General features: G+C 38.3%; 1 protein-coding gene across 2 annotated transcripts in view; it reads right to left on the bottom strand.

Moving 5' to 3' along the window:
* TTC17 (tetratricopeptide repeat domain 17) overlaps window positions 1-20,176 on the bottom strand; it is a 148,950-nt gene that overhangs the window by 115,159 nt on the left and 13,615 nt on the right. For both annotated transcript variants that reach the window (XM_010378062.2, XM_010378064.1), the window contains exon 2: window positions 7,246-7,335. In XM_010378062.2, coding sequence (XP_010376364.1) covers window positions 7,246-7,335 — 90 coding nt within the window. The remainder of the gene's footprint in view (window positions 1-7,245; window positions 7,336-20,176) is intronic.

The following is a 20,176-nucleotide window of genomic DNA, read 5'->3' as shown; positions in this document are numbered from 1 at the left end:
ATTAATAATTATGTCTTTAGTTTAAAAAATCTTTATATCTGCTTTTACATCACTAATGTTTCTTTTTTCCTGTCATTTCTCTTTTTTTCTGATAAGTCTTGCTGCTAGAGTTTGGTCTATTTTATTTTTTAAGTAAACAATACTGTTTTCTTGAGACTGTTTAATTTCTTATGTTATTATTTCCATATTTATATTATTTTAGTTAATTGGTTTATTATGTTTTCTAACTTGTGTTGAATATTTAACTCATTTTCAGTCTCTCTCTCTCTTTTTTTTTTTTTTTTTTTTAAAGACAAGCTCTCACTATGGCTGTCCTGTCTGGACTCAAACTCCTGGGCTCAAGCAATCTTCCCGTTTCAGCCTCCCAAGTAGCTGGGATTACAAATGTGAGTCACTGTGCCATTTATTTTAATAAATGCATTTTTCTATAAATTCATCTCTAAATATATCTAAGTTTCATTTCAGGATTTTTGAAATGAAGTGTTCTCACCATAGTCTAAAGTTTTGTGATTTTTCTCTTTAAACCATGGGTGATTTAAGAATGCCTTCAAGGGGCCGGGCGCGGTGGCTCAAGCCTGTAATCCCAGCACTTTGGGAGGCCGAGACGGGAGGATCACGAGGTCAGGAGATCGAGACCATCCTGGCTAACACCGTGAAACCCCGTCTCTACTAAAAAATACAAAAAAAAAACTAGCCGGGCGAGGTGGCGGGCGCCTGTAGTCCCAGCTACTCTGGAGGTTGAGGCAGGAGAAGAGCGTGAACCCGGGAGGCGGAGCTTGCAGTGAGCTGAGATCCGGCCACTGCAATCCAGCCTGGGCAACAGAGCAAGACTCCGTCTCACAAAAAAAAAAAAAAAAAAAAAAAAAAAAAATGCCTTCAAGATTTTCAAAATTTGTGTTTTCTCTCCTTTTTCCTGGGCATGTGTATTTTATTTCTTTTAACTTAATTGCACTGTGATCAGAGAACATATTATGCATGATAACAAAACTTTGTAAATCACTTCCTTTATATCCTGGTAGTGGTCAATTCTGGTAAATATTCTACATTGAAAACACTGTATGTTCTCTTTGTTCAATTTAGGGCATACTCACTCCCTCTATATCTTTTTCTATGTCTCGCTGTATACATCTACATGTAGATTTATATAGAGATCCAAAGGTATTACTTCCTGTATCTTATTTTTGTTGGACTTACCAGTTTCTGATTAAAAATCTGCTACAGTTGCTTCCTCTGGCTGACTTTTCATGTAATTCTGTCAGTTTCTGCTGTCTTGATATAAACATACTCACATCCATAAGGCCGAGTTGTTAGGTACATACAAGTATATGATATTATATTTTGTGGTAGGTTGTTAATATGTAGTATCTGTCTATTAATTATTTTAGGCTCTTACTTTGTCTGAGATAGGCCCACTGTTCTTTATCATTGTAAATCTAAAATTCTGAAAACCTAAAGCTTTAAAAAAACTTTTGCATTAAAATTCACATGGCAACAAAACCTGATGGAAACCCATTTTACAGTCTTTATACTCTTAACACGCATGGTCATACATGTCACTAAAGAAATATTAATGTATCTGATTATAGACTTTGAAACAGCCCTGAGAGAAGCAGAATGTAATATAAAATATTTGTGCCTATCACATTTCTTTTTTTTTTTTGAGACCTGGTTTTGGTATGTGACCCAGGCTGCTGGAGTACAGTGGTGTGGTGCAATCTCAGCTCACTCCAACCTCCATGTCCTGGGCTCAGGTGATCCTCCCACCTCAGCCTCCCAAGTAGCTGGGACTATAGGCGCACACCACCATGCTGGCTAATTTTTCTATTTTTGGTAGAAACAGCATTTCTCCATGCTGCCCAGGTTGGTCTCGAACTCCAGGGCTCAAGCAATCTGCCCGCCTCGGCCTCCCAGAGTGCTGGGATTACAGGCGTGTGCCATTGTGCCTGGCCTAACATTTCTAAAATTAAACAACCAAAACAAAAAACCATATTCTTAAACACATATAGCCTCAATGATTTCAAATAAGGAACTGTGAACTTGTATAAATACATCCATATCAGCTTTCTTTTGCTTAGCATTTGCATAGCAGATACTTCTACGTTCTCTCCTCTCCTCCTATATCTTTTTTTTTTTTTTTTTTTTTTTGAGACGGAGTCTCGCTCTATCGCCCAGGCTGGAGTGCAGTGGCCGGATCTCAGCTCACTGCAAGCTCCGCCTCCCGGGTTTACGCCATTCTCCTGCCTCAGCCTCCCAAGTAGCTGGGACTACAGGCGCCTGCCGCCTCGCCCGGCTAGTTTTTCGTATTTTTTAGTAGAGACGGGGTTTCACGGTGTTAGCCAGGATGGTCTCGATCTCCTGACCTCGTGATCCACCCGTCTCGGCCTCCCAAAGTGCTGGGATTACAGGCTTGAGCCACTGCGCCCAGCCTATATCCTCTTTTTTATTTGTAAGTTTGGTAACTATAGATTTCTTTTACTTTTTTTTTTTTTGAGACAGGGTCTCATTCTGTCACTCATGCTGGAGTGCGGTGGTACTATCATAGCTCACTGTAAGCTCAAACTCCTGGACTCATGCAATTCTCCTGCCTCAGCCTCCCCAGTAGCTAGGACTCCAGGTGCCTGCCACCATGCCTAGCTAATTTAAAAATTATTTTGTAGAGACAGGGTCTTAAATTCCTAGTCTCAAGTGATCCTCCTGCCTTAGCCTCCCAAACTGCTAGGATTACAGGTGTGGCCCACCACACCTGGCCTGAATTTTAGTGCTTGCCCCCTACTTTTTTTGTTTTTGGTTTTCATCAGTAACTATTTCAGTATGTTTTGAAAAGAAAAGCCTCTTTTGTAAAAAATAAAACCACCACACCACGATCACATGTAAAAAATAGTAATTCCTTAATATCAAATATCCAGTCTGCATTCAAATTCCCAGTTGTTTCTTCTCTTTTAAAAATATAGTTTGTGGCCGGGCATGGTGGCTGCCACCTGTAATCCCAGCACTTTGGGAGGCCAAAGCAGGCAGATCATCTCAGGTCAGGAGTTCAAGACCATCCTGTCAACATGGTGAGACCCCGTCTCTACTAAAAATATAAAAAAATTAGCTGGGCGTGGTGGCAGGTGCTTGTAGTCCCAGCTACTCGGGAGGCTGAGGCAGGAGAATGGTGTGAACCCGGGAGGTGGAGCTTGCAGTGAGCCGAGATTGTGCCACTGCACTTTAGCCTGGGCGACAGAGCGAGACTCTGTCTCAAAAATAAAAAATAAAAAATAAATAAAAATATAGTTTGTTTGAATCAGAATTCAATATAGTCCATATACACTGCAATTGGGTGATTTGTCTCTTACATCTCTTTTAAGCTACTGGATACTTTCTCTCCCCACTCCCTTGTAATTTATGTGTTAAAGAAACTGGGGCCAGACATGGTGGCTCATGCCTATAATCCCAGCACTTTGGGAGCCTAAGTTGGGAGGACTGCTTGAGCCCAGGAGTTTGAAACCAGCCTAGGCAACAAAGTGAGACCCTGTCTCTACAAAAAAATAAAAAAAATAGCTGGGCATTATGCACACCTGTGGTCCCAGCTACACAGGAGGCTGAGGTAGGAAGACAGCATGAGGAAGACAACCAGGAAGTTGAGGCTGCAGTGAGCTGTGTTCACGCCACTGCGCTCCAGCGTATGTGACAGAGCAAGACCCTGTCTCAAAAAAAAAAAAAAAAAAAAAGGAAAACAAAAAAGGAAATTGGATTGTTTGTTCTGTAGAGTTTGCCATTCTAGGGGAATTTGCTGACTAGGTCCTCAAGGTTCACTGAACATGTTCCTCTATTTTCTGTATTTCCTGAATATTGACAGCAGGATCTAGAGTAATAATCTTTTTGTGTCATGGACTTCCTTGGCAGTCTGATGAAGCCTATAAATCTCTTCTCAGAATAATCTTTTAAATATATTAAATGTAAGAGATAGAATGACAAAGGAAACCAATTACACTGAATAACAAATTATATTGTGGTTTATTTTTTGGTAAGACTACTTACAAAGCAGCAAGCAACATTCTTAAGTTTTTAATATATTTGCCAATAAATTTTCCCATAGCATTTTAATTTATTCAGTTATTTTTATCTTTTGAACATGACAAAACAGTCTAACATGCTTTAATCACTGAATATGCTCCAACCCAACTGCATATTATTATCTAGTTTGACCTCAGAGAGCACAATAAGTAAATTTAGCAACTTTTTCATCAATGTTTTTAACTTATTATCATACATTATATGAACTTCCAATAGGTTTATTTTTCTTCTTGCAGAAAACATCCTTAATATTTTTTCAACTGAAGTGAGAGTCTGTGGTTAGTACTGCCTTTGTACGTCAGAAATTATCTTTACTTTGCCTGCATTTTTAAATGATAGTTTAAAATAATATAAAATTTCAGTAGAATTGATTTTCCCTTATCCTTCACTGTCTTCTGTTACCTAAGATGTTCATATAGTTGTCACTACTTGGTAGATAAACTGTTTTACCTAGTCTCATGGCTTTAAGTCTATCTGTCAATGACTAACAATTTTCTATCTTCAGCCTGAATCTTTCCCCTTGAGTTTGCACTAGAAGAACCAACTGCCCACGTGATGTCCATTCTTGAATGCCTGACAGGCAATTCAAACGTTAACATTTCAAAGCCAAACTCCTCCCCAATCTTGTACCTCCTTCAGTCTTCTTTATCTCAGCTAACATCAACTTCAATCTTGCAATCACTCAGGTCAGACACCCTGGAGTATTTCTTCACACCCTCTGTCTCATCCCCTTCTTTCCAATCACTCCATGACCATCATCTAGGTCTCATAGTCTTGTGGCTGTTTCCAGGTTCTATCCAGTTACCAAGTTCAGAATCAGACCTTTCAATTTTGGTTTCAAGATCCTATCACAAATATTCCACCCTAAAATGATATTCAGGAAATTGAAGATGTAATTATTGAACTATTGGATGATTCAGTTCCTTTTTTTGGTCATCAGCATTAGTCTTTCTGTTTTTGATATGTTTTCTTTTGTTGTTGTTGTTGTTTTTTTGCCAGGCTCTTTCTATGAGCAGAATGGCTTCATCCCAGTCTTCAGGCAGTAAGCCTCGTTCTGTTCCTACATCTTGCATGGAATATTGTTAGCTCCCTTAACCCCACAGTGCTGAATATCAGATACTATAGCCTGCTCCTGGCCTTGGAGCCCAACAGGTCGGTAGCTTTGGCCACATTCCCAATTTAGTGCTTCTCCTCATTTCTGGTTTATGGAGATGCTGATACTACTTTCAAGCCTGCCCACATTTTATTTTGGTTTCTATTTATATATTTTACCTGTCATTGCTATGCATACGAAGCAGAAGCTTCATAGTATAAGTATAAACAAAAATAGAAGTTTACTAAGTATAAACTTCTACACTACCTTAACCAAAAATTGGTGGAGTCAGTATTTTTCATTTCATTTTCACTGACTTAAGAAATGGCACTTTCTTCCTATATATCCTCTAATTTAAATCTCTTTCTCTTTATATAATACTGCCTCCCAAAATAGCAATAAACATATATAATGTGCCTATATACCTGAAAACAAAAAAAAACCCCACAGATTTTCTGCACCATTGCATCTTTCTGAACACTGGGTTTAAATAAAAATAGATCATGCTTCCAAGCATGAAGCACTATAAGGATACCTACTGTCTAATTCCTAGTATTGACAAAAATCAACATTTCCAAATTTACAAGTGATAAAACCAGTGTATACAAGGTGAGAAACTATTTTTACAACGTTGAGGTATTCAAGTTCTAGAAATACTCAAAATATACTCTAAATATACTTCTACCTAGGCAGAGCTGGTTAACATGTGCTACTTTTCTCTCTCAATTCACAGATTTTTTAAAAGTACATATTTATAACTATTTGTAGACACATGTATATTGATAAATACACTAGTCTAAATGTATGTAAATGAAATTCAGGATTTTTACATAACAAGAAAATACAAGCCAACTTAGTTTACCAGGTATGCAAGCTTTTGGCTGGGTGCAGTGACTCACGCCTGTAATCTCAGCACTTTGGGAGGCCGAGGCAGGTGGATCACCTGAGGTCAGGACTTTGAGACCAGCCTGGCCAACATGGCGAAACTCGTCTCTACTAAAAGTACAAATATTAGCTGGGTGTGGTGGCAGGTGCCTGTAATTCCAGCTACTCAGGAGGCTGAGGCAGGAGAATCGCTTGAACCTGGGAGGTAGAGGTTGCAGTGAGCCAAGATTGTGCCACTGCACTCCAGCCTGGGTGACAAGAGTGAGACTTCGTCTCAAAAAACAACAACAACAAAAAACCACATATGCCAGCTTTTAAAGTCAAGAGATACAGTTTTTGTTTCTGGTTCTGCCATATCTTGCTTTGTGAAGTCAGACAATTCAGTGTCTTTAGGTCTAATTGAAAGTTTCCTTGCCTCTAAAATTAGGATCTTATGATTCCTTCTAGTTGTGAAATACTCTGATTCTACTCTTACTACTTTTATTATTCTCAAGTTTTTTTTTCTCATTTTGCAATTTGATTTAATGTTTCTACAACTTATAGTTTCTTTACAATTTAGATTCAATTTACACTGTAACTTTTAAGCAAAGATTTCATGAGGGAAAAAACCTAGATTTTCAAATAACAAATACTCTTTGCTATTAAGCAAAAATCAATTTATGGAAACATGTTAGAGAAAAAGAAAACTGATGTTTAATTTATTTTTAAAAAGAGGTCAGATTTTATTAGCACTAGTAAGGTTTGAGCTTTCAAGGTACAAGGTGATTAATATTTTTCACGTCAACCATAAGAAGATATAATAGGAAGACACTGGTTTTGACTACCTGGGAATAAACAATAATTACATTTTTAGGCTATTAAAATGTTTCTTTCTTTCTTTCAGATTTTACCCAAATTATTATAGGAATATCTTCAGAGATTATATCATTTTCATATTTGATGAAAAAACTTTAAAATATGGAAACTCTGTTCAAAGATAAATGAGTTTTAAGAGTCAGGCACATACCCAAGCTAGAGTAGTCTGTTTTTCTTACTATTGCTCAAATATCACTTTGATAAAATGATTTTTAAAAAATTGCAGGTAGTATATTCCTGCCAAAGGCAGAAGAATCAGACTTAAAAAATAATATGCTTTAGCTTTTCTTTGAACACAACAGCTCCTGTGAAATGCAGCAAGCTTCAGCTGCATCGCATGTGCCCAGTTGCCTCACCTCTAATTCTTTGAGGTAGTTAACTGTTGTTTCTTGTCTCATTAATATGACTAGGTCATGAGGATGCTTCAAGTTCATTGGTGAATCCACCTGCAAGCAAGCAATAAACAAACAAAGCTCAGATTCATTAATGCTTGTTTGGATTAACAACGTCTCCTTTAATATGCTTTAAATTACTGTTCATTCACCACTGTAATCAGTGTTATTCCTCAGCAAAACTCAAGGAGTATTTCAAAGTGATCACATGTAAATGTTAGCAAAGGAAATGACAAGTTCAACAGTTTTCCTGTGAACTCCAACTTGGAAGAAAAAGCATTCAAAGTACATATCCTGACTTGACAGGTGATGTAATAGTAAAGAAGTATTTGGCAATGATTGATAAAGTAACTTCCTTAAATGATATTTCATGCCTGTAACAATAAAAAATGAATTGTCTTGTTTTGATAGCACATTTCATATCTGAATAGGCTTGGAAGTGATAAAAGGAAAATATTAAATGCACCTCTTTTTGAAAGCTATTTGTAGAAGTCATAAATCAAAGATAATATAAAATAACCTTGAGATTTATTACTTATTGCTCATGTTCTCTGGATCAACAAATCAAACAATTATGTTGAAGCTGTATAAAAAATGAACACTCATATACTGGTAGCTGGCTTATAAATGTGTTCTCATTGTTTGGAGTGTCATTTGACAACATATATCAAAATGTTACAAGTGCATAACCTTTGAGCAAAGCAAAGTCTAGGAAACTATCCTACAGACATTGTTCAATAAGTAGGCAAGGATATACATAAGGATGCTCACTACAATATTTGTAGCTGCAAAAGTAAAATTAGAAACAACCTAAGTCAATCAATAAAGTGACAGAGAGACCCACTGTCCAAAGGAATGGGATACAGAATAAACGTTAAAGCTACTGCCAGTGACCAGAGTGTAAGAGCTTTACATAAGGAAGCAGGAGAAGGTGCTTAATTTACAACTCTGTCCAGACATCAAGAGATAGCTATTTAGTACATGACTCTACAGGTATTTTTAAATGAGATTTTTAGGAAAAATAAAATTGGGGGAGGGAAGGACCTGTGGAAGTGTGACAGTCCCATTCCAAAATGCCTAACCCAGGCTGAGCGTGGTGGCTCATGCCTGTAATCCCAGCACTTTGGGAGGTCAAGGCAGGTGGATCACCTGAGGTCGAAAGTTTGAGACTCAAAAGTTTGAGACCAGCCTGGCCAACATGGTGAAACCTCGTCTCTATTAAAAATATAAAAATTAGCTGGCATGGTGGCGCAGGACTGTAGTCCCAGCTATTCGGGAGACTGAGATAGGAGAATTGCTTGAACCTGGGAGGTGGAGGCTGCAGTAAGCTGAGATTGCGCCAATGCACTTCAGCCTGGACAACAGAGCGAGACTGTTTCAAAAGAACAAAAAACAAAACAAAACAAAACAAAAAAACAAAATGCCTAACTAGTCTGTTTACCTGATATGTGAAGAACTGCAAGAAAGAAAAAAATGAGATAAATGAAGATTGAAAGAACTATTTAAAGCATAACTTAGCTTTAGATTAAAAAGTTACTAGATAACAAAGTTTTATACTATTTCAATAGCATGGGTCTGGTCAACATTCAATTGTGAGGAAGTACTTATAATTTCCTTGAAGCTTTTAGTTCAGCAAAGATACAGAGGAGGCATAAAGATAAAAGTATTACCAGAAGGAAGGGAGTTCACTGACAGCTGTGTTTCTCTTTTTGAGGTAACACAAAATGGCAAAGATCTTTGCCAGATAAAGGTTGACTGCAGAAGACTTATAGCCTGACATACATGTTTTCTGAGGTACTTTCAAGTTCTTAAATTTTAAGATGTATGATAACTGTCTTTGGAAAATGTTAATGTGAATTTCTCACCTCTCAAATACTTCTCCTCCTTAGAAGATTATCAGAGTATGTTTCACAACTTTGTAACTACAGTTATATGCCAAAAAACATTTCAGTCAATGGCAAACTGCATATGTGATGGTGGTCCCATGAGATCATGAGATTATAATACTTTTTTTTTTTTTTTTTTTGAGATGGAGTCTCACTCTGTCTCCTGGACTGGAGTGCAGTGGTGTGATCTCGACTCACTGCAACCTCTGCCTCCCCCGTTCAAGCGATTCTCCTGCCTTAGCCTCCCGAGTAGCTGGGATTACAGGCGTCCACCACTACGTCCAGCTAAATTTTTGTATTTTTAGTAGAGATGGAGTTTCACCATGTTGGCCAGCCTGGTCTCGAACTCCTGACCTTGCGATTCGCCTGCCTCGGCCCCCAAAGTGTTGGGATTATAGGCATGAGCCATGGTGTCCAACCTAATACTGTATTTTTACTGTGCCTTTTCTATGTTTAGATAAACAAATACTTACCATTGTGTTACAACTGCCTACAGTACCATAACATGCTGTATAAGTTTGTAGCCTAGGTGTGTAGTAGGCTGTACCATCTAGGTGTGTGTAAGTATACTCTATGATGTTTGCACAAGGCTGAAATCACCTGATAACATTTCTCAGAACACATCCCCATTTTTAAGCAATGCATGACCATGTTATAATATCCATTCAACCAATAAATGTTTATAAGCCAGGCCCACTATGAGTCAATGTTTAGAGTCTATGTACTCCTGTGTTATATACAACCTGTAAAAGAATGGTAATATGCCATTCAAAGTCTTTAGCATTGAAAAGAGGCGCTATAAGCCCAGAAGCAAAAAAGAGACAGGAATTAGAGAGAGGCAGGTTAAAAAGGACATAATGAACACACAAGATCTCAAAGCACTTTATGGCTTTTTCACAAAGGATAAACAACCCTACAAACTTCCATTGCTGCACAGCACAATAAATGATGCAAACAATAACCTAACTGTAAAGAAAAATTAGAATAGTTTTCACTTAACTTTAAGGAGGTGAAGAAATCATGAAAAGTATTTTAGAGAAAAATTTAAACTACAGGGAAAACCTGATCAAGTACCTGGAAATTAGAGTCCATGGAATTCCATTATTCAGAATGATTCATTCTCTAAGAGTTCCAAGTAAACAAAATTTGACTGTTACTGTAGCAATTTATTATAATAAAGAAAATGACAAGCCATATAAAGCAATTCAATTTCATTTTCCTTTTAATACATTATATAAGTACAAGCTGAATATTCCTTATCTGAAAATCCGAAATCCGAAATGCTCCAAAATCCGATATTTTTTGAGTTCACTGGAGCATTTTGGATTTTGCATTTGCAGATTAGGAATACTCAACCTGTACATGTATCCAATTATATATAACATGAGTAAATATTTTACTCCATCAAATTATTTTCATGTTTTGTATTAATTAACCAAGATATTGTTAATATCTATACCTCCAATCTGGAGCCCTATCTCAACGAATTCAGTAAGTTCACATGGAAACATGGAAATATCACTCACTATATGAGGGTAATTATTTCACTGCCAAATCAGATTAAAGGTGAACATTTTAACCAATCTAAGAGTATAAACATTTTTGATATCCTACAAAAACAAATTTGAGTCAATCACTTTTTAATTATTCTTTATGGCAGAAAACTGAACATTTCTGTTGTAACATTAATTCAAGCTCTCATGTGCAACTTATTCTTCATATACACTGCACACTTTTACTGTTTTTAAATGGTATTCACTTGAGTACATGAAAGCAACATGGGAAACTCACTTTAGCGGTTGGAAAGTGATGAATACAATCTTAAATTACGCCATTCTCATTTAAAAGTTTTCCCCTTAAGTTAGAAACTAGGGACAAAATAATTTTAAAATTTTAATTCAGAATTAAAGTTATTTAAATATTAAGATAATATGAAGGAAAACATAAATCAAAATCTCCAAAGCTGCCAACATTTTGCCTCTATGTAAAATCTGAAATGCTTCTGTTGAGTATTTGTAGTGTCTGCTATGCAATATCCGTAAGTCCCTCCTTGTGGCAAAAGCACCCCACTTGCTTCCTTCCCCACATGGGACGCTCTTGTCAGAGAATTCCTTTCCCTTGGTCATGGTGATTATTTCTAAGATACTACTCCAGTAAGGTCAGTTGGTCCTAAAGAGACTCTAATCCAGAACTTTGAGCTATTGGTAACTAGCCATCTTGTATCTACATGGGGCCTGAGAATGGGGATGAAGAAGCAAAGAAACAGAAACAGAAAAAGCGATCCTTGTTATACTATTTGAGTCCTAAATCAAACTGTATCTGCAGCCCTTAGAATCTGCCCAAACAGTCCAATGAAAACTTTACAATACAGAAAGTATTGGTGTGTTATTTCTAAACTTCCACCTAATTTTCACCAACGTCCCTCTGCCTAGGTCATCTTATTACTACTGTGGCTCTTCTAAGAGCCTCTGTGCCTTTGCACATACTGCTTCCTCTACCTGGAATGCACTTCTATCCTTGTGCTGTACATGAAGGCCAAATGACATTTCTTTTGTGAAGACATCCTTGAGTTCCCATAGCACTTTATACACACTTCTGTAATAGCGTTTATTATATTTAATTACTATATGTCTGTCTCTCCAAAACATTTTTGACCATAATCACAGCTGGTTTAAATTTAAATACATATAAATCATTCAAAATCCAGGTACCAATTTTTGCTACATATAGGTATCTATTTTTTTCAACTTTTATTTTAGGTTTGGGGGAGTACATGTACATGTATGTTAAATGGGTAAATTGTGTCACTGACGTTTGGTGTATAAATGATCCCACTACCTACGTAGTGAGCATAATACCTTACAGTTTTTCAACCCTTCACCTTCTAGTAGTCCCCAGCGTCTACTGTTCCCATCTTTATGACCATGAGTACTCAATATTTAGCTCCGACTTATAAGAACATGCAGTATTTGCTTTTCTGTTTATGCATTAATTTGCTTAGGTCAATGGCCTCTAGCTACATCCATGTTATTGCAAAAGACGTAATTTCATTCTTTTTCCCCACTGCGTAGTACTCCATGATCTATATGTACCACATTTTCTTTATTCAGTCCACGGTTAACGGGCACCTAGGTTGATTCCATGTGTTTGTTATTGTGAACAGCACTGTGATGAACATAGGAGTACACATGTCTTTATGGTAGAAAGATTTATTTTTCTTTGGGTATATAATCAGTACAGGAACTGCTGGATCAAATGGTAGTTCTGTTTTAAGTTCTTTGAGAAATCTCCACAGGGGCTGAACTAATTTACATTCCCATCAACTGTGTATAAGCCTTCCATTTTCTCTATAGCCTTGCCAACATCTTTTTTTTTTTTTTTTTTTTGGTCTTTTTAATAATAGTCATTCTGACTGGTGTGAGATGGTATCTTATTGTGGTTTTGATTTGCATTTCTCCAGTGATTAGTGATGTTGAGCATTTTTTCGTATTTGTTGGCTGCATGTATGTCTTCTTTTGAGAAGTGGCTTGTTCATGTCATCTGCCCATTTTTTAATGGAGTTGTTTTTTGCTTGTTGAACTAAGTTCCTTACAGATTCTGGATATCAGATCTTTGTTGGATGCACAGTTTGATAATATTTTCTCCCATTCTATAGTTTTACTCTGTTGATGTTTTGCTGTGCAGAAGCTTTTTAGTTTAATTAGGTCCCGCTGTCCATTTCTGGTTTGTTGCAATTGCTTTTGGGGTCTTAGTCATAAATTCTTTGCCCAGGCCTATGTCCAGAATGACATTTCCTGGGTTTTCTGCTAGGATTTTTGTAGTTTTATTTCTTACATTTAAGTCTTTAATCCATCTTGAGTTAATTTCTGTATATGGTGAAAGGTAGGGATACAGTTTCATACTTCTGCATATGGCTAGTCAGTCATCCCAGCACCATTTATTGAATAGGGAGTCCTTTCCCACAAAGATTTTTTATGTATTTCTTTTTCTACCCTCAGTATGTAACTTGCTTTCAGGTATATGTTAGGCATTTAATATACTGCTGATTGTTTGAGGACAGTGTCTGTTAGATACTCTGCCACATTTATTAGATACACCAACTCCATCTGCTAAAGCATTATCATTCGCTGATGACTATTTGGAAAACAAGGTAAAGTGGCTAAGCTACCAGAGATCAGAAACAAAATATGCATCTGACCAGTCTATGACTAGCTGTGTGGATTTAAACAGATCATCTTCCCTGCCTGGGCTTCTGTTTCTTCATCTATAAACTGAAGGGACGCAAGCAAATTATTTCTAAAATTCCTTTTAATTTTCAAATCCTACTTCTATAAAAGATTTAACGTTACCATAAAAGTATCACATTTTTACTAGCCAGACCTATACCCCCAAAATAGTCTGATATTCATATGAATGAAATTATCATTCTTTCAATTTGCCCATATAAATTCATACTCACTCTGGGCAGGAATATTTTCCAAAGCTGTAGTTAAAAGCTTCTTTCAGGGCCGGGCACGGTGGCTCATGCCTGTAATCCCAGCACTTTGGGAGGCCAAGGAGGGCAGATCATGAGGTCAGGAGATCGAGACCATCCTGGCTAACACAGTGAAACCCCAACTCTACTAAAAATACAAAAAATTAGCCAGGCGTGCTGGCGGGTGCCTGTAGTTCCAGCTACTTGGGAGGCTGAGGCAGGAGAATGGCGTGAACCTGGGAGGCGGAGTGTGCAGTGAGCAGAGATCGCGCCACTGAACTCCAGCCTGGGCAATAGAGCAAGACTCTGCCTCAAAAAAAAAAAAAAAAAGCTTCTTTTAAACTGTCAATTTGTCAAATTAAACCAAGGCTCCAATTAGCAGTGGCTATTTCTGAGTAGTTAGGTTGTTCATTTTATTACAGGCAAAATCAGCCCTCTTTATCCTTAAGCTACTTAATACTAACAAAATCTTTTCTAGAATTATAAGCTAAATATATTTTACTGTAAAAACAAACACAGTACCATATAGACAATATGAAGGAGAAAATAAAAATTACTTGAAATTTCACTTTCAGAGATACCTGCTGTGAGATATATATCATGTCAGGATAACTTCTACATACATACACAAACACACAGAGCTTTGTAGATAAATATTTTCACAAAAGTAGGATAATCATGTATCTACTATATTATTTCCTTCCTCTCTCTATTCCTCTCTACACTTTGTCAGACTTCCCAGTAAATACAGACCTATGTCAATATTTTTAGTGGTTAATATTATTTTCCCAGGTTCCTAACTAAAATTCAGGTTTTTGGTTATTCTCCCTTTTTAACAATACTACAATGAACATCCTATACTAAAACATTTGGCTGGACGCAGTGGCTCACACCTGTAATCTCAGCACTTTGGCAGGCTGAGGTGGGTGGATCACCTAAGGTCAGGAGTTCAAGACTAGCCTGACCAACATGGTGAAACCCCATCCCTACTAAAAATATAAAAATTAGCCAGGCGTAGTGGCACATGCTTGCAATCCCAGCTACTTGGGAGGCTGAGGCAGGAGAATCACTTGAATCCGGGAGGTGGAGGTCGCAGTGAGCTAAGATCATGCCATTGCACTTCGGCCCGGTCAACAGAGTGAAACTCTATCTCATAAATAAATAAATATAAAAATAAATTAGCTGGGCGTGGTGGCAGCTCCCTGTAATCCCAGCTACTCGGGAGGCTGAGGCAGGAGAATCACTTGAACCCAGGAAGTGGAGGTTGCAGTGAAAGGAGATCATGCCACTGCACTCCAGCCTGGGTAACAAGAGTGGCTCCTTCTCAAAAAAAAAAAAAAAACAAAAAAAAACCCACAAACCTTTTTAGACAGCTATCAGATCATTTCTTTCTTGCAATAGAAAGAAAGCTATTAGGTTAAAGGAACTGCACTTTTTTTGGCATTTTAAAATTTACAGTTTTTGCTAGCTTTTCTCCAGAACAGTTGAATCAACTTAAATCCCTAACAACGACCGAGTTCCTACACATCCTTAGGAATGCAGAAATAAGGGTGAATATATATATATATACCTTTTTTTTTTCTTTTTTGTTTAAAGAGATAGGATCTTACTCTGTCACCAAGGCTAAAGTGGAGTGGTGTGATCATAGTTCACCGTAACCTTGAATGCCTGTGCTCAAGCAATCCTCCCACCTCAGCCTCCGGAGTAGCTGGGACTGCAGGTGAGCTGCTGCGTCAGGCCATGAATACATTTTAGTTTCTTCCTTGGCCATATGTATTTCTTTTGTGTATGTGATATTGTAAAATATATATTTGGACTTCCACCCCACCCACTTTTTCTTGGCGTACAACTCCTAAAATCCTTAGAATCTCCAAAGTGCTGTCTTTTTGTATAGTAGTGAGTTGACTTACGGCTAGTAGCCCCTAGGCAGTTTCAGGATGGGGGCAGGTCCTTGGAGAGACTAAGGCATGATTAGGACTTTCAGCCCTAACCCTCAACCTCTGGTGAGAGAAGAGGGGCTGAAGGTTAAGTTGATCACCAGTGGCCAATGGTTTACACAATCATGCCCATGTAATAAAGCCTCCATAAAACCCCAAAAGGACTGAGTTCAGGAGATTCCAGAGAACCGAACACGTGGAAGTTCCTGGAGAAGGCATGTAAGTTCTATACCCTTTGCCCCATATGTCGCCCTGTACAGCTCTTCATTTGTATCTTTTCTAACATAATAAACCAGTAAATATAAACAAGTTTCCTTGAGTTCTGTGAGCCACTCTGGCAAATTAACTGAACTCAAAGAGGCAGCTGTGGGAGCCCCAACTTGAAGCTGGTTGGTCAGAAGAGGCTGGGACTGAATGGGGTGGGCGGAGTCTTGTGGGACTGAACTCTCAACCTGTAGGATCTGATGCCACTGCCAGGTAGACGTGTCAGAACTGAACTGGAAGCCACCTAGCCGGTGTCAGCTGCAGAACTGATTGGTTGCTTGGTGGTGGTGTCAGAAACATGTTGTAAGAGAACAGTGGGAGAAACTGAGATGTTTTTCCATTCACAGTGTACTTATAAAACAATCTCACCTGACTGTGATGGTTCACACCTGTAATCTTAGCACTCTGGGAGGCCAAAGAAGGAAGATCACCTGAGATCAGGAGTTCAAGACCTCCCCTCCTCCCCGAACAATACAGCAAAACCCCAACTCTACGAAACAATTTTAAAAAGTAGCTGGGTGTGGTGGCATGTGCCTGTCTTAGCTACTTGGGGGACTGATGTGGGAGAACCACTTGAGGAGTGTGAGGCTGCAGTGAGCCATGATCGTGCCACTGCACTTCAGCCTGGACAACAGAGACCCCATCTTTTTTTTTTTTTTTTTTTTTTTTTTTTTTTGTTGAGACGGAGTCTTGCTCTGTCACCCAGGCTGGAGTTCAGTGGCGCAATCTCGGCTCACTGCAAGCTCCGCCTCCCGGGTTCACGCCATTCTCCTGCCTCAGCCTCCCAAGTAGCTGGGACTACAGGCGCCCGCCACCATGCCTGGCTAATTTTTTTGTATTTTTAGTAGAGACAGGGTTTCACCATGTTAGCCAGGATGGTCTCGATCTCCTGATCTTGTGATCCGCCCATCTCGGCCTCCCAAAGTGCTGGGGGATTACAGGTATGAGCCACCGCGCCTGGCCAGAGACCCCATCTTAAATAAAACAAAACAAAACCTTGCTGCCTCTCTTTAACTATCTGACAGTTTATATATCATATTTTAAGAATGTGGTTTCTAGTTGATATGACCCTAGGTGATTCTCTTCTTGTCTGTGCTTTCTGACTTTTTCTACAGTGAACATGTATTATTTAAATTTGTAAAGTGCTTATTTTTTCTAATGTGCTATCCATAGGTCATCTTGTTAACACTGAAACTTTAGAACACTATGTAATACGTTTTATCGTTTTTTTTTCTTTTTCTTCTTAAACTGTAATGACAACTATAAGCTCAGGTCTGAGGAAAAATCTTGTCTTTTTCCCTCATATATTCATTTATAGAAAAAAAAATCCTCTCACAGATAAAGGGCTAGGTAGAACACCTCAAAAATGTAACACCTTTTGTATTTTCTTGCTCCTTACCTTTCTTCCCTCAGATTTTTACCCTTATTACAAATCTAGGTCAAAACTATTTTCAAATGATTGCCTAAGGGACCCTTCTGTATGCGATCCCTGCCAGGCTACTATGGTGGCAAGCAAGATGAGTTTCACAGGGACGGAACGATGCAGGCAGAAAGTCTGTTGCTCCACTTCTCATGGAATTATCTCTTCAGGATTCAAGTCTAACCATCATCGGCTTGCATCTTCTTTGAGGTTTAGAGAAGTACAAGTTCACAAAATAGTAGCCCAGCTTCCACTCTTCAGAGAGATACACATGAGCTCCTGGCTATAATTGTCAAAACAAATGTGTAATATAAACAGATCTTTTACTAGAAACAGTTCATTGTATGAGATTGAGAAAACTATTATAATGAACTGCCAAGACTTGGAAATATATTTGTTAATTAGGACTTTCTGAAGCTAGAGTACTTATACAGTATTTTTGAAAAATCAGAGGCCAGGTATGGTGGCTCAAGCCTGTAATCCCAGCACTTTGGGAGGCCAAAGCGGGAGAACTCCTGAGGTCAGGAGTCTGAGACCAGCCTGGCCAACATGGTGAAACCCCGTCTCCACTAAAAATACAACAATTAGTTGGGCGTGGTGGCGCGCGCTTGTAGTCCCAGCTACTCGGGAGGCTAAGGCAGGAGAATCACTTGAACCTGGGAGGCAGAGGTTGCAGTGAACTGATATTGCACCGCTGTACTCCAGCCTGGGTGACAAAGCGAGACTCTGTCTCAAAAAAACCAAAAAAAAAACCCCCAAAACAAAAGCAATTAGAAACCAATTTTAATCTTATAGGATATCAAGTCATCAAAGTAAAAAACAAATTTTAAATAAATGAAAATGCTAAATCTTGACTATCATCTGAATTTCCATGGCCTTATATCCCTGTTTTCTAAAGTTTTACCCTCCACTGGATTTTACCTTCTCATTTTCAGTTCCTGAAATATACAAATGTATCTTTACAAGTGCAAATTTACATAAAATAACCCAGGTATGGGACAGGTGTATTGCAGTTATCTATATTTGAACATCTACAGTGTTGCAGTCCATTTTATGAGAATATTCAGGTCTGTAAACAATCACCATTCTCCTAATTGGTAAGCAAGTTAGTAACCATTTTCAACATGAACCAAAAATGAATAACTTCTTACAATAGTGCTACCAGTCCACATTTTCTAATTCATGTCACCAGGACACATACAAATAACATAATTAATAAAGTAGAACATTTGCAACTATAAAAGGAAGGTAAGTGGAAAGCTGGATCAAGACAAAACAGTCATGGGTTTTCTCCTTTGCATACTTGACTATATTCTTATAAACACAGACACAATGTAGTTTTGTTGTTAGAGCTGTTTTATATGTAACTCAGAAGGGACTCAAATTCCAGCAGCAAATATTTATCGAGCACAGTGGTAGGCAGAATGATGGCCCATGTCTTAATCCCTACAACCTTTGAATATATTACATTATGTGGCAAAAGGGAATTAAGGTGTTAATCAGACTAAGGTTGCTAATCAGATTACCTTAATTAAAATAGTATCACCTGGATTATAAGGAGGCTCTAATCTAATCACAAGGAACTTCAAAGTGGAATGGGGCAGTCAAAGAGAGGGATGCGACTAAGACAGAATGGTCAAAGGACTGCAACACAGCTATCTCTGAAGATGCAGCAAAAGGGGGCCAAGAGCCAAAAAATGTGAGCAGCCTCTGGCAGCTGTATAAAGCAAGGCAATGGATTCGCCCCTACAGCCTCCAGAAACGTATGCGGCACTGCTGTCTCCTTGATTTTAGCCCAGCGAGACGTGGGTTGGACTTTTAACCTACATAACTGTAAGATTATAAATAAGTGTTGTTTTAAACCAATAAGTTTGTAGTAATTTTTAATAGCAGCAATAGGATGCACCCACTAAGTACCAGACATAATACTAGACATGAAGAAAGTGAGCATGAGCCTAAAAATTATTAGTCAGATAGGTTAGTCAAATATTTGAAAGGGGACACTAAAACCAGTGCCAGAAATTGAACCTTATTAGCTAGATCATTACTCAGGTGATGGTAAACTCAACAGCCAGGGAATTACTTTGATATTTCGTGCTAGAAATCACTGCTCTACAAAAAAGAGACAATCAAGTATAGTTAAACTTGATTATGCATCAAAATAGTAGTATCAAACATTGGGGGAAGGTATCAGCATAACTAATTTATTTTACTGCAATCCCATCCCAACAAGAGTGAAACACGCATTAATAACAAAGGTTTAATTTGTCTATGAAGGCAACAAAACCAAACCGAAGGTTCCTTTTTGTTCATACGTCTACTGATAGCCACAACACTGCTAAGCTATGGGCAATGGAAGGAATAAGTAGTCTTTCATTAGAATCAAATTATAAACAAAGGTTTTACATATCCCAAATACTGTTGGGCATTTTCAAACACTACTGATGCAGTCTTTTAGGACAATTTTGGCATTATCTAAGAAAATAAAATATAATGCATTATTTGAACCAGATAATGCCATTTCTTTTTTTTTTTGAGACGGAGTCTTGCTGTGTCACCTAGGCTGGAGTGCAGTGGCGCGATCTCGGCTCAATGTAAGCTCCGCCTCCCAGGTTCATGCCATTCTCCTGCCTCAGCCTCCAGAGTAGCTGGGACTACAGGCACCTGCCACCACGTCTGGTAATTTTTTACATTTTTAGTAGAGATGGGGTTTCACCATGTTACAGGCCAGGATGGTCTCGATCTCCTGATGTCGTGATCCGCCCACCTCGGCCTCCCAAAGTGCTGGGACTACAGGCATGAGCCACCGCACCCCAACCCAGATAATTCCATTTCTAAGAATTCGTCTTACAGATACAAGCATAGAAACATGCAAAGATACACAAATGAGCACCTTCACTTACTACAGTATTGT

This window comes from Rhinopithecus roxellana, chromosome 15 (genome assembly GCF_007565055.1).
Source record: "Rhinopithecus roxellana isolate Shanxi Qingling chromosome 15, ASM756505v1, whole genome shotgun sequence".
Classification (NCBI taxonomy): Eukaryota; Metazoa; Chordata; class Mammalia; order Primates; family Cercopithecidae; genus Rhinopithecus; species Rhinopithecus roxellana.
This window is presented reverse-complemented; position numbering and strand designations above follow the sequence as displayed.